Source organism: Vipera berus (genome assembly GCF_964194415.1).
Source record: "Vipera berus genome assembly, chromosome: 2".
Taxonomy (NCBI): domain Eukaryota; kingdom Metazoa; phylum Chordata; class Lepidosauria; order Squamata; family Viperidae; genus Vipera; species Vipera berus.
Window position 1 is genome coordinate 60,111,898 of NC_138203.1, and position 14,347 is coordinate 60,126,244.

Genomic DNA, 14,347 nt, shown 5'->3' on the forward strand with positions numbered 1-14,347 from the left:
AAGTGGCAGTTATATCCGCAAAACGAAGATAAGAATTTTTAAGCAAGATTTTTTTTGTGCACTCTGTAGGAAAAAAGCAAAGTCTAGGCCAGGGGTAGGCAACCTGGCTGTTTTATGACTTGTGGAGTTCAACTCCCAGAATTCCTGAGTCAGCACGGCTGGTTCAGGAATTCTGGGTATTGAAGTCCACAAGTCCACAAGTCATAAGACAGCCAAGGTTGCCTACCCCTGATCTAGGCTTATGTGCAGTAGCTGCTGTATCACAAACAAGCCACTCCAATTATTTATTAACACATTTTTTAAAAATCCATTCCCTATAAGCACCTGGAACTGATTGCGTGCTGATGTACACTGCAACTTCTTTGGAGGGTTGACAATGTTGCTCGCCATCAGGAACAGATTCTGCATTCTGCTCAACAGCATCAGCTTTCTTTGGTATAGCCATCTGTTCCAAAATGTGCTGCTGTTTTCGCTGTTCTCTCTCCTTTAAAATAATCTTTAAAAGAAAATACTTGCATTAGGCTCTCCCCAAATAAAGCTCACTGGTTCCTGAAATATTGGCAGGCAACATTTAACTACTTTGGGATGCTTTTTGTCTGACTTTCCATGAAAGGTAGCACGGCAAGTGGATAGATTTTAAATATGTGACTTCCGGTCCTGCATAGCAGCCCAGCAGTCGAGGGGTTCGGGACGCCATGCCCTTTGGCTGAGTTTCTTCCTGTTAGAGGGGACCCTAGATGGGCTAGAAGCTGCCCCGAAGAGGCGACAAGGAAGGAAGGAAGTCCTGGGAACCTTGGAGAGATGGCAGTCGACCTGATCAGTTCAGGAGAAGCCTTCCAGAAACCAACAGGAGAAAGGCTAGCCTAACTTCAGAGTCTAGCCCAAGCTGCAAGCAACCGAAGTCAAAAGCACTATTTTAAGCTAATTGTAAACAGCGCGTTTGAATCCTGGTAAGAACATCGATTTTCTCTATCCTACTTATCAACTTTCCTGAAGGAAAAAAAAATCCCAAAAAGCAAAAAACCTCCAAAAGTGAAGGAGGGGGATTTTTGCCCCAAGGAAGCAGCGAATTAAACTGTTTGTGGAGGACCAAAATGTATTGAAATGAAATGACTATAAAACCTAAATTTGGATGTTTGAAGTTACTGAATGGTTAAGATTCTCATTTCAAAGGCAATTTGTTCATTTTGAAAATTTGAAAAATAAACCAGTGCTGACATCTAGTGGTGGATGAAGACTACGACAGGTATGGCTTTCATCAGGACTTGGCAAAATCTGGAAAAAACTAATCTCTACTTGTGACCTTCAAAGCTGTAACAATAGAGAACAGCTGTGACAAAAAAGTAAACAATCTGGGCTGCAGACAAAGTGAGACTTACAAACTTCAGGGAACAACAACAACAAAAAAATCTTTTTTGAACTTTCTGGATTACAAGTATCTATTTAACTCTGACCCCAAAGCTTTTTGCAGAAAAAAGAAAATTTGGATTCTTGGTCATCATGGAAAATCAGAGATTTATAAAAAGAAACTATCAAGAAAAAATAAATAATTTTCAAGAGGAGATATGTTGCATCAAGCTCCCTTCGTCCAGTGCGCTCCCACAGGGAGGGTCTTCTCAGGGTGCCGCCGATAAAAGACTGTCGGCGGATAACACCCCTGGGGAGGGCCTTCTCTGTGGGTGCGCCTGCCCTCTGGAACCAGCTGCCCGTGGAGCTTAGGACTGCCCCCGACCTTTGCACATTTCGCCGGGACCTGAAGACCTGGCTCTTTGAGCTCTCTGGCCCAGGCTGAGAATTTTTAACTGGTTTTTTTTAATTTTAGGGATAATTTAATCTTTTTAAATTTGTTTTTAACTTTTGTACTGGTTGTTTTAAATACCCTGTAAACCACCCTGAGTCTTTCGGGAAAGGGCGGTATATAAATCTAATAAAATAAATAAATAAATAAATAATTCAAATAATAATGATTTCAAATCACAAAAAAATCCAAAATAACTTTGAAAATATAAACCAATTCATTTCCAATTTAACTTTACAACAACAACAACAAAATAATCCCAGGAAACAACAACAGAAAAGGAACAGATAAAACAGACAACTGAATACAAATTTGAGGATAGAGGCTTAAAGATGGAACCTAATAAAACAAAGAAGTATGATTTAACCCAAGTGGGGAAAAATTATACAAAATACTGGATTTGGAAAAGACAAGTTATACTTTAACACCACAAAACAAGGATAAGAATTTTTTTTTTGACAAAATGGACTGCAGATATACTAGGAAAAACACTAGAACTGGAGAGACAAAAATGATAAGTGAGGCAGAGAGAAAAAGAAAGAAAAAGATTTTCAACAAAAATGAATGGGCAAATGCCTCTCACAAAGATATTATACTTGACTTACCTTTTATATCTACAGTAACACCTACAAGAATATTTGACTGAGCAGAACATACTGATTAAGAAAGATACTGGGCAAAAGAAAAAGGCTAAGGTGAAAATTAAGAAAATAGACAAAGGGGCCTATCAGAGAGAATATTTAAAAAACCTGTTCAAATATGGTTAAAGAAATAGAAAAATTTTGGATGTGAATTTGACTTCAAGAGGGAAGAGCCCCTCAAGTAACATAGTACTTTATTTTTTTATTTCTTGATATAAGTAATATAAGAGTTGGAATGGCTTATATAAGAGGAAATGTTTTAGATATCTAAAGGTGATTGACTTTAAAAAAATTGCAATGGATTAAAAATGTTTTGAGTAAGAGTTAAAAGACTAGATGACTAGATTTATTAAGTTGAATATTTAAAGATTAAATATATTTTTAATTATGGTAAAAAGAATGAATTTTTTTTAGAAATAAATATGCATTAGTTTATAGGAAATAGGGATTTTAAGTAGCATACTATCTTTTTATTTTTTTTATTCTTATTCTTTTTTCTTTTTTTAGTCTTATTATTCCTTAAGAAAGGTAAAAGTATTGGGTTGGCCTGCATGAGAAAAAATAGACTTAAATATTTAAATGTAATTAACTTTTAGAAAATCTTAACCAGTAAGAATGTTTTGAACATTGTGGAAAAACAAATGTAAACAAGAACTGTAAGCAGGATCTATGATGAAACAACAAGAATGACTAGATAGAAAAGGAATATTATATTGATGTGATTATTATCTGTAAAAATATTAGAAAACGTTTATACTCAATCATCATACGTTAAAACAAGTATTAAAAAAAAGTTTTTAAATATGTGCAAATACTGAATTCTGTTCCACATGCTCAATGGGTTGGGTTGAAATGAACGCCTTTAGTAATGTAGGCTTCTAGAGATTCACATTAGGTCAGATTTTATTCATGTTGACCCACCATTGGCCAAAAATCTAAAGGGTCACTTGTCCAAATCCCTGAGTAACAACACCTATCTTTTGGCAGCTAAAGAACATGGGAGAAATTGGCTAGACATTTTTCCCTTCTTCTTCTATGGAATTTTCTTGGGAGCCCTGACTAATTGTGAAGAAACAAACAGAGGAATCTAAGCTCAAGTTGTGAGTGAAATCTTCCAGAATGCAGAAAAGAATTGGACTTATGCAGACTTCTAGGTGCATGAAAGTCCAGAAAGAATAGCATTTGTATTTTATATTATATTATATCAAACAGGCACTAAGCTAGCCTCATTCAATTTCTTTCAAAGCTAGTCTTCCTAATATCTCATTATCATTTTATGCTAAACCTTCCCATCATCTCCTTGTTCATACATCTTTTTTTAACCTAACACCCATCCATGTTTTCTTTACTACTGTGTATTCTTAATAAAGTTTCAGTACCATTTTAAACAGATATATTTTTGCCAGTTTATGTCTTATGTAGATTACAATGTGATAACATGCATCAGAAGGCCTTGGTCTTCATGGATTGAAAAGCAGATATTAGTTTAAATGCTCTTAAATTCCTTCAATTAACATGCATCAGAAGGCCTTGGTCTTCATGGATTGAAAAGCAGATATTAGTTTAAATGCTCTTAAATTCCTTCAATTAACATGCATCAGAAGGCCTTGGTCTTCACGGATTGAAAAGCAGATATTAGTTTCAATGCTCTTAAATTCCTTCAATTGCAAAAAGGGGAAGACATTTTCATCCTTTTGGCCTTACTGCTACAACCCTGTTTAAGAAAAGCAAAATGGTGGCAGCAAACACTAAGCTGAAAACTAATATTTGTAACATCACCCTGGACTGTTCTATTGGATGAGGCAGACCTGGTGGTGCAGTTTTACAGTAGGAGAAGGGCTGTTATACATCTCTGACAGGCAGTTGCTAATAAAAAAGTAATATAAAAATATAAAAAAGTAAAGTAATATAAAGAGAAATCCTATGAGAAAACCATGGCATTATCTTAACATGAAGTAGCACCTTTTTAATGTTAAATTAAAAGATAGTTTACATGTTATGCTGCTGTGTCATAGTAAGGTAGCTATACATTTTATATTCCTGATCATTTCAACAACCTGTCCCCCAAAAAACTCTTTGAGCAATTTTACCTTAAAAGTGAATTCACTCAAATTCTATCTCACTCACATCCCTAAGAATTAATGTTTTAGTCCTTAATATGTTTCTTGTAGCAACAGTTTGAAGAATTGCATATGTATTAAATATTAAAGAAGGCCAATGCATCTATAGCAGTGTTTCTCAACAATGGCAACTTTAAGATGTGTCAACTTCAATTGCCAGAATTGTCCAGCCAGTCTGGGGAAGTTCACACATCTTCAAGTTGTCAGGGTTGAGAAATGTTGGTAGGGCAAAGGAGCAACAGTTACACTATACTGTACTTAGGAGTGGTTAGATGAATGTACCTTTTTTAGTGACGTTGGCTTCTTTGGCTTTGGGACTTCTCTCTGCTTCCCTTTCTTGACCAATGGAGAACTAGAGTCCAAGGGATTGTGTGGAGTATTTTTCTGAATTGACTGCGAATTTTTTGTTACTCTGAGAGACTCCTTAGAGGGCAATGTTACTCCACCACCAACTGAAACAAATATAAATATACAAATATAATCTGATGGAGGCTTTAAATCTGAAGTCATTGCTTACCTTTGAGTGTAATTCAGATTTAACAGTGAACTCATCACATAAACTCAAGAATGTGTAACACAACATCTTCCTTTCTTTGTATAGCAATACATTACACCAGCCTTTACTTGGGAACATGGCCGTTTTAGAAAAGTAAACTGCTGTCAATTTCTTCTGTCTCTGTTCCTTCCAAGTTTAACTAAAAGTAATTAGTTGCTATTTTTAAAAATGATAAAATACTATAGTTTGCTCTCTCCCTCTCATACCTTCATCCACTCAACTGCAGATTGCTCCAGCAAATGTTTATGCTCATGCTTACCTTATTAATGCAAATAAATCAGTCTGGCGTTTATACCAAGTGTTTAAACAACATTTAAGAAGTCATGAAACTTTTCACTGAAATTCAGTGAAGTCATTACCACCTTGCATTTGTCCACATTTATTGTAATATCTTGCATGATATATTCAGACTGCTCTCACAAACTTTTGCAGATTAAGAGCAACTTTATCTTTCATACCCATCCAGTGTCTAAGACTGTCAATGTAATGGTAGATTATCCACACATCACAATCATAACTTATTATTCATTTCAATTGTGAAAATATCATCAAAGCCATCTATACTTGGACCTTACCTATGATATAAAACTGAACCGTTTAGACCAGGGGTGTCAAACTGCTAGCCCACGGGCCGGACGCGTCATTGGGAAACCACGCCCACCCCATTGCCGGCAATGGTGAAAAAGCTCCGATACGTTGCGCGACGTCACGTGACGTCGTGAGTTTGACATGTCTGGCTTAGACTGAGAAACATTAAAGCTAATGAGCTATGCATTACATCCCCATAGTGGTTTTGATAGATTATACCCGCCCCACAAAATGGAGGCAGTTTACTTCAAGTCAAACAAACTATTGAAGAAGAAAAGCATGCATTGGCTGATTACAAAAATGACAGCCAAAAACAAGCATTGATGCAAATTAAAAATGGAAACTTACTGAATGTGTAGGAAAACAAAACATAAAATATCGAAATAATGTAATAAAAACAAGAACAAAATGCTGGCCCAAAAAAAGCATTATACGGAAGAACTCCATGCGTATGAAAGCCAACACCAGCTAAAGAACTGATAGCTTTGATTTCACGTAACAGACAATAAAACCTAAGAGCCTTGGTGGAGCAGTGGGCTAATGCCTCCTTAAGTAACACCAGCTGCCTGCAATTAGTGCAGGTTCGCATCCCACCAGGCTCAAGGTTGACTCAGCCTTCCATCCTTCCGAGGTAGGTAAAATGAGGACCCAGATTGTTGGGGGCAATTAAGCTGACTTTGTAATAATGCCGCTTGGGGTGTGTGTGAAAGCCCTAATAAGCAGGCATATACATAGAATGAAGGCTACTGCTAAGCTTGTAAGCCGCCCTGAGTCTTCGGAGAAGGGCGGGATATAAATGGAATTTAAAAAAAAATAATAATAAAATATCTGAATTCTTTCATTCCTTTATTGAATTCTTTCAATAATTACCTCACCTTAGACGATATGAAGTACAAAATAGAAAAAGAATGATAGATTTGAATGTCATCATCTAGAGCAGGCATGTCAAAGTTGCGACGTCACGTGACGTCACGCGACGTATCGCAGAGTTTTCCTCATTGCTGGCAATGGAGTGGGCGCGGTTTCAGTATGATGCATACAGCCCAACGGGCCAGCAGTTTGACATGCCTGGTCTAGAGAAACAATATCAAAAGCATACCTGAAAGCACCACAGGTTTAGATGATTGGTTTAATTTTTCTGCATGCTGTTTTTCTTCCAATACTGCCAGCATGCCTCCTAAATCAAGCTGTACAGGAATTTGACTTTTTTTTCCATTCTTCTTAGATGGAAGAGCATCCTGTAGGAAGCAAAAAAATATATATCCAGATTTTCTCCCATTCCAAATTCTATCTAAGAAATAAAATGTATGTGAGCATGCCTATCCAGCAATATTCATATAGCAAACAAGTTAATGCAACACAGAAATAATAAATTCACCTGCATTTTCCTTTTTTCTATTGGAGCTGGTGAATACTGTTTGCCTGTTTTTCTTGTTGATAATGTCTCTGGCATAGGTACTATTAATTCCTTTGGAGAACGGTCATGAGACTCCAATCTAGAGAGCTCTGTGATTACCTGGAAAACAAATAAAATGAAAAAGGTATGAAGGGTGAAAAGGTATGGCTCTCAGTTGAGTAGTCTAATTACAAGTAGTCCTTGTTTTGCAGTTGAATTGTTTAGCGACCATTTGTAGTTACAATGGTGATGAAAAAGAAACTTTGCAACCAGGCCTTGTATTTACAGGTCTGTAAAGCAAAGGAAAGCTGAAGTAAGAACACATACATTGTTGCGGTTTCATTTAGTAACCACATCACTTAATGACTAAGTTGCTGGTTACAAAACCAGGACTACTTATAGATTTTAATCCATTCCTCTAAGTTCTTATGAGCTGACAACCTTCAAATCATGAGGTAACAGGGATTCTAGCTATTAACTCCAAAATTATAATGACAGATTTTGATCAAGTGATATTCCATGGATGCTTTCACACATGAATCTATTCCTGCTTCAGTTCTTTAGCTTCACATATATCTCTGTGCTATATGTGATAAGACTGTCATCCAATCTTGCAAGCACGGGGTTGTTGTCATCAACAAACAGCTTTGGGTCCACGTAATTACCAAAGTTTTTCTAATGTGTGTAGGGCAGCCATTTTTAATTCATTGGGAGTCAGGAAGCAGTTTTGAGACTTCACAAAATACCGTATATACTTGAGTATAAGCCGAATTTTTCAGCCCACTTTTTGGGCTGAAAAATTCCACTTCGGCTTATACTCCAGTCAACAAAAAAACTTACCGAGGACTTGTGCGCGGCCGAGGCTTTGGTGCTTCCGGGATCGCGCGCACCTCTCCCAAGCCACCGCCGTCCGAGACCTGCCGAAGTTTGGGGAGGTTTGGGGAGGTGCGCGCGCACCTCCCCAAACCTCCCCAAACGTCGGCAGGTCTCCGTTCCTCCGCGCCCTGCCTGCCTGCTTCTTTCCGCAGCGGAAAGAAGCAGGCAGGCAGGGCGCGGAGGAACGGAGACCTGCCGACGTTTGGGGAGGTTTGGGCGCCTCCCCAAACCTCCCCAAACGTCGGCAGGTCTCCGTTCCTCCTGCCGACGTTTGGGGAGGTTTGGGCGCCTCCCCAAACCTCCCCAAACGTCGGCAGGTCTCCGTTCCTCCTGCCGACGTTTGGGGAGGTTTGGGCGCCTCCCCAAACCTCCCCAGGTCTCCGTTCCTCCGCGCAGACCTGCCGACGTTTGGGGAGGTTTGGGCGCCTCCCCAAACCTCCCCAAACGTCGGCAGGTCTCCGTTCCTCCTGCCGACGTTTGGGGAGGTTTGGGCACCTCCCCAAACCTCCCCAGGTCTCCGTTCCTCCGCGCAGACCTGCCGACGTTTGGGGAGGTTTGGGCGCCTCCCCAAACCTCCCCAGGTCTCCGTTCCTCCTGCCGATGTTTGGGGAGGTTTGGGCGCCTCCCCAGGTCTCCGTTCCTCCGCGCAGACCTGCCGACGTTTGGGGAGGTTTGGGCGCCTCCCCAAACCTCGGCAGGTCTCCGTTCCTCCTGCCGACGTTTGGGGAGGTTTGGGCGCCTCCCCAAACCTCCCCAAACGTCGGCAGGTCTCCGTTCCTCCGCGCAGACCTGCCAACGTTTGGGGAGGTTTGGGCGCCTCCCCAAACGTCGGCAGGTCTCCGTTCCTCCGCGCAGACCTGCCAACGTTTGGGGAGGTTTGGGCGCCTCCCCAAACGTCGGCAGGTCTCCGTTCCTCCTGCCGACGTTTGGGGAGGTTTGGGCGCCTCCCCAAACCTCCCCAGGTCTCCGTTCCTCCGCACAGACCTGCCGACGTTTGGGGAGGTTTGGGCGCCTCCCCAAACCTCCCCAAACGTCGGCAGGTCTCCGTTCCTCCTGCCGACGTTTGGGGAGGTTTGGGCACCTCCCCAAACCTCCCCAGGTCTCCGTTCCTCCGCGCAGACCTGCCGACGTTTGGGGAGGTTTGGGCGCCTCCCCAAACCTCGGCAGGTCTCCGTTCCTCCGCGCAGACCTGCCGACGTTTGGGGAGGTTTGGGCGCCTCCCCAAACGTCGCGCAGACCTGCCGACGTTTGGGGAGGCGCCCAAACCTCCCCAAACGTCGGCAGGTCTGCGCGGAGGAACGGAGACCTGGGGAGGTTTGGGGAGGCGCCCAAACCTCCCCAAACGTCGGCAGGAGGAACGGAGACCTGGGGAGGTTTGGGGAGGCGCCCAAACCTCCCCAAATGTCGGCAGGTCTGCGCGGAAGAACGGAGACCTGGGGAGGTTTGGGGAGGCGCCCAAACCTCCCCAAACGTCGGCAGGAGGAACGGAGACCTGCCGACGTTTGGGGAGGTTTGGGGAGGCGCCCAAACCTCCCCAAACGTCGGCAGGTCTGCGCGTAGGAACGGAGACCTGGGGAGGTTTGGGGAGGCGCCCAAACCTCCCCAAACGTCGGCAGGAGGAACGGAGACCTGCCGACGTTTGGGGAGGTTTGGGGAGGCGCCCAAACCTCCCCAAACGTCGGCAGGTCTGCGCGGAGGAACGGAGACCTGGGGAGGTTTGGGGAGGCGCCCAAACCTCCCCAAACGTCGGCAGGAGGAACGGAGACCTGGGGAGGTTTGGGGAGGCGCCCAAACCTCCCCAAACGTCGGCAGGAGGAACGGAGACCTGCCGACGTTTGGGGAAGTTTGGGGAGGCGCCCAAACCTCCCCAAACGTCGGCAGGTCTGCGCGGAGGAACGGAGACCTGCCGACGTTTGGGGAGGTTTGGGGAGGCGCCCAAACCTCCCCAAACGTCGGCAGGAGGAACGGAGACCTGCCGACGTTTGGGGAGGTTTGGGGAGGCGCCCAAACCTCCCCAAACGTCGGCAGGTCTGCGCGGAGGAACGGAGACCTGCCGACGTTTGGGGAGGTTTGGGGAGGTGCGCGCGCACCTCCCCAAACCTCCCCAAACTTCGGCAGGTCTCCGGACGGCGGCGGCTTGGGAGAGGTGCGCGCAATCCTGGAAGCACCGAAGCCTCGGCCGCGCGCAAGTCCTCGGTAAGCTCCGGGCGGTCACTTGCTTCGCGTCTCCTGAGGGAAGGGGGGGCGACTGGAGCGGGTGTGTTTCCTCGCCTGCTGGGCGCCGCGATTTGCCCGGGGAACGCGCGGGCCCCAAATGGCAGCGTGGAGCGAGGAAGCGGACAGCCAGGGCTTCCCCGAGAGCCGCAGCCACACAGGGTATTCCTGTGTATTCAGGCTTGCAAAATGGCGGATCGAGCCTCTGCTGGCGGCAGAGGCTTGCAGAGCGCGGATCCAGCCTCCGCCGGCGGCGGAGGCTTGCAGAACGGCGGATCGGCTTATACTCGAGTCAACAACTTTTCCCAGTTTTTGGGGGTGAAATTGGGGGTCTCGGCTTATACTCGAGTCGGCTTATACTCAAGTATATACGGTACCTTCTTTGGGTACTTGCCTATTCACAAAATTTTATGAAAATACAAACCAGCAAAGATATTTTTCCAAGGTTATTTTCTAACACTGCAGCTCTCTATTAGTTTTATTTCCTAAGAAACCTTATGAGGTGTGTTTGCAGCCTTCAAGAATTTTGGTTAAGAAAGATGATACTGATACTTCGTATCATATCATCTTCACTGGATTGCAGGGGAACTGGTGGAGACAAAGGAAATTTTTGTTAAGAGTATCTTCCTTTTATTTTTATTCCCAATTCCTTTATTATGACTGATATCATTTATCAGCGGACTGATAAATGAAGTCCACTTGACCAAAGCGCTCAGGACCAATTTGAAATGAAAGAGGAATAAATCCCAGCCATTAAAAAAAAATAAAACTGTTAAATTTACTTGGTATTTGGATCATTTTTTTCTCTTTTTTTTGTACACCATTTTTTTTCTTTTTTGTTGTTGTTAGTGCTGGGCATATGTTTTTATTTTGTTTGCTTTTCTGTTTTGTATTTTATCTTTTATGATAAAACAAAATAAATATACTTAAAATAAAAATGAATACTCATTTAAAAATGAAAATAGAGACAAATAATAATTCTTACATTAGTCTTCTCAATAATAGGTGTTACACAAGGAATATTTTCAGTTGCCTGTTTATGTTTTCTGTCAAAAGCAGCTGCTAAACCTGGGAATTCTTCAACATCCTGCATAAATCAAAATAGATTATTTGAGTAGATCTGGATAGGAAACTATTTATTTTTACATATAATTCAGAGACTGCCTAATTCCTGAGATTTTTTTAAATGACTTACAATTAAAAAAAGAATACAAAAAACCCCCTGAAACAAAACTGCGGTTCAAAGACAAATATTCCTCTATTTTTACAATGTGTATGTGTCTCTGTATTTATTTGTTTATTTCACATTCAGAGAGGAAAACAAATCCTTAATTTGGTAAAGATATTGTAACGTTTTTAGTGGAAACAGTACTAATTCAAGTTATAAACTTAAAAGAAAAATAATCATTATACACTATATCAGTTTAACACTTAAGCTATTTTTCTTTTATAAGAAGATTGTGATTTTCTCTACTTATGATTATACATCATTAAAAAGTAAGATAAAAATGATAAAGCTTTATTTTTAAATAGGACCTGGCATTTTAAATAATTGAGGGAAGAAATTTATACTAAAGCCTGCAATTTAGGCTTTTTATTTTATATAAAATAATATTTATGTGATTTTGGATTGTTCTGTGGAGCTTAATTCATAATTACTCTTTATTTCTTTAAATCATTCTTTAATATAATTCCTTCACAAACATATGAATACCGTATATACTTGAGTATAAGCCGACTCGAGTATAAGCCGAGACCCCCAATTTCACCCCCAAAAACTGGAAAAAGTTGGTGACTTGAGTATAAGCCGATCCGCCGTTCTGCAAGCCTCCGCCGCCGGCTGCTTCGTTCCGCAGCGGAAAGAAGCAGGCAGGCTGCTTCGTTCCGCAGTGGAAAGAAGCAGCCTGCTTCGTTCAGGCTGCTTCGTTCCACAGCGGAAAGAAGCAGGCAGGCAGGGGGCGGAGGAACGGAGACCCGGCGACGTTTGGGGAGGTTTGGGCGCCTCTCCAAATATCCCCAAACGTCGCCGGGTCTCCGTTCCTCTGTGCCCTGCCTGCCTGCTTCTTTCCACAGCAGAAAGAAGCAGGGAGGCAGGGGGCGGAGGAACGGAGACCCGGCGACGTTTGGGGAGGTTTGGGCGCCTCTCCAAATATCCCCAAACGTCGCCGGGTCTCCGTTCCTCTGTGCCCTGCCTGCCTGCTTCTTTCCACAGCAGAAAGAAGCAGGGAGGCAGGGGGCGGAGGAACGGAGACCCGGCGACGTTTGGGGAGGTTTGGGCGCCTCTCCAAATATCCCCAAACGTCGCCGGGTCTCCGTTCCTCTGTGCCCTGCCTGCCTGCTTCTTTCCACAGCAGAAAGAAGCAGGGAGGCAGGGGGCGGAGGAACGGAGACCCGGCGACGTTTGGGGAGGTTTGGGCGCCTCTCCAAATATCCCCAAACGTCGCCGGGTCTCCGTTCCTCTGTGCCCTGCCTGCCTGCTTCTTTCCACAGCAGAAAGAAGCAGGCAGGCAGGGGGCGGAGGAACGGAGACCCGGCGACGTTTGGGGAGGTTTGGGCGCCTCTCCAAATATCCCCAAACGTCGCCGGGTCTCCGTTCCTCTGTGCCCTGCCTGCCTGCTTCTTTCCACAGCAGAAAGAAGCAGGGAGGCAGGGGGCGGAGGAACGGAGACCCGGCGACGTTTGGGGAGGTTTGGGCGCCTCTCCAAATATCCCCAAACGTCGCCGGGTCTCCGTTCCTCTGTGCCCTGCCTGCCTGCTTCTTTCCACAGCAGAAAGAAGCAGGGAGGCAGGGGGCGGAGGAACGGAGACCCGGCGACGTTTGGGGAGGTTTGGGCGCCTCTCCAAATATCCCCAAACGTCGCCGGGTCTCCGTTCCTCTGTGCCCTGCCTGCCTGCTTCTTTCCACAGCAGAAAGAAGCAGGCAGGCAGGGGGCGGAGGAACGGAGACCCGGCGACGTTTGGGGAGGTTTGGGCGCCTCTCCAAATATCCCCAAACGTCGCCGGGTCTCCGTTCCTCTGTGCCCTGCCTGCCTGCTTCTTTCTGCTGTGGAAAGAAGCAGGCAGGCAGGGCACAGAGGAACGGAGACCCGGCGACGTTTGGGGATATTTGGAGAGGCGCCCAAACCTCCCCAAACGTCGCCGGGTCTCCGTTCCTCCGCCCCCTGCCTCCCTGCTTCTTTCTGCTGTGGAAAGAAGCAGGCAGGCAGGGCACAGAGGAACGGAGACCCGGCGACGTTTGGGGATATTTGGAGAGGCGCCCAAACCTCCCCAAACGTTGCCGGGTCTCCGTTCCTCCGCCCCCTGCCTCCCTGCTTCTTTCTGCTGTGGAAAGAAGCAGGCAGGCAGGGCACAGAGGAACGGAGACCCGGCGACGTTTGGGGATATTTGGAGAGGCGCCCAAACCTCCCCAAACGTCGCCGGGTCTCCGTTCCTCCGCCCCCTGCCTCCCTGCTTCTTTCTGCTGTGGAAAGAAGCAGGCAGGCAGGGCACAGAGGAACGGAGACCCGGCGACGTTTGGGGATATTTGGAGAGGCGCCCAAACCTCCCCAAACGTCGCCGGGTCTCCGTTCCTCCGCCCCCTGCCTCCCTGCTTCTTTCTGCTGTGGAAAGAAGCAGGCAGGCAGGGCACAGAGGAACGGAGACCGGGCGACGTTTGGGGATATTTGGAGAGGCGCCCAAACCTCCCCAAACGTCGCCGGGTCTCCGTTCCTCCGCCCCCTGCCTGCCTGCTTCTTTCCGCTGTGGAAAGAAGCAGGCAGGCAGGGCACAGAGGAACGGAGACCCGGCGACGTTTGGGGATATTTGGAGAGGCGCCCAAACCTCCCCAAACGTCGCCGGGTCTCCGTTCCTCCGCCCCCTGCCTGCCTGCTTCTTTCCGCTGTGGAAAGAAGCAGGCAGGCAGGGCACAGAGGAACGGAGACCCGGCGACGTTTGGGGATATTTGGAGAGGCGCCCAAACCTCCCCAAACGTCGCCGGGTCTCCGTTCCTCCGCCCCCTGCCTGCCTGCTTCTTTCCGCTGTGGAAAGAAGCAGGCAGGCAGGGCGCAGAGGAACGGAGACCCGGCTTCGTTTGGGGACTTTTGGGGAGGTGCGCGCGCACCTCCCCAAACCTCCCCAAACTTCGGCAGGTCTCCGGACGGCGGTGGCTTGGGAGAGGTG

At 45.5% G+C, this 14,347-nt stretch overlaps 1 protein-coding gene across 3 annotated transcripts in view; it reads right to left on the bottom strand.

The window, feature by feature from the left end:
• Positions 1 to 14,347, bottom strand: part of SECISBP2 (SECIS binding protein 2) — a 43,589-nt gene that overhangs the window by 16,467 nt on the left and 12,775 nt on the right. For all 3 annotated transcript variants that reach the window (XR_014025498.1, XR_014025499.1, XM_081320552.1), the window contains exons 9-13: positions 11,175 to 11,276; positions 7,082 to 7,219; positions 6,803 to 6,941; positions 4,842 to 5,011; positions 325 to 496 (exon numbers count right to left, since the gene is read on the bottom strand). Coding sequence is in view for 1 of the 3 variants with exons in the window: in XM_081320552.1 (XP_081176678.1) it covers positions 325 to 496; positions 4,842 to 5,011; positions 6,803 to 6,941; positions 7,082 to 7,219; positions 11,175 to 11,276 (721 nt within the window). In the remaining 2 variants the exon portion in view is untranslated. The remainder of the gene's footprint in view (positions 1 to 324; positions 497 to 4,841; positions 5,012 to 6,802; positions 6,942 to 7,081; positions 7,220 to 11,174; positions 11,277 to 14,347) is intronic.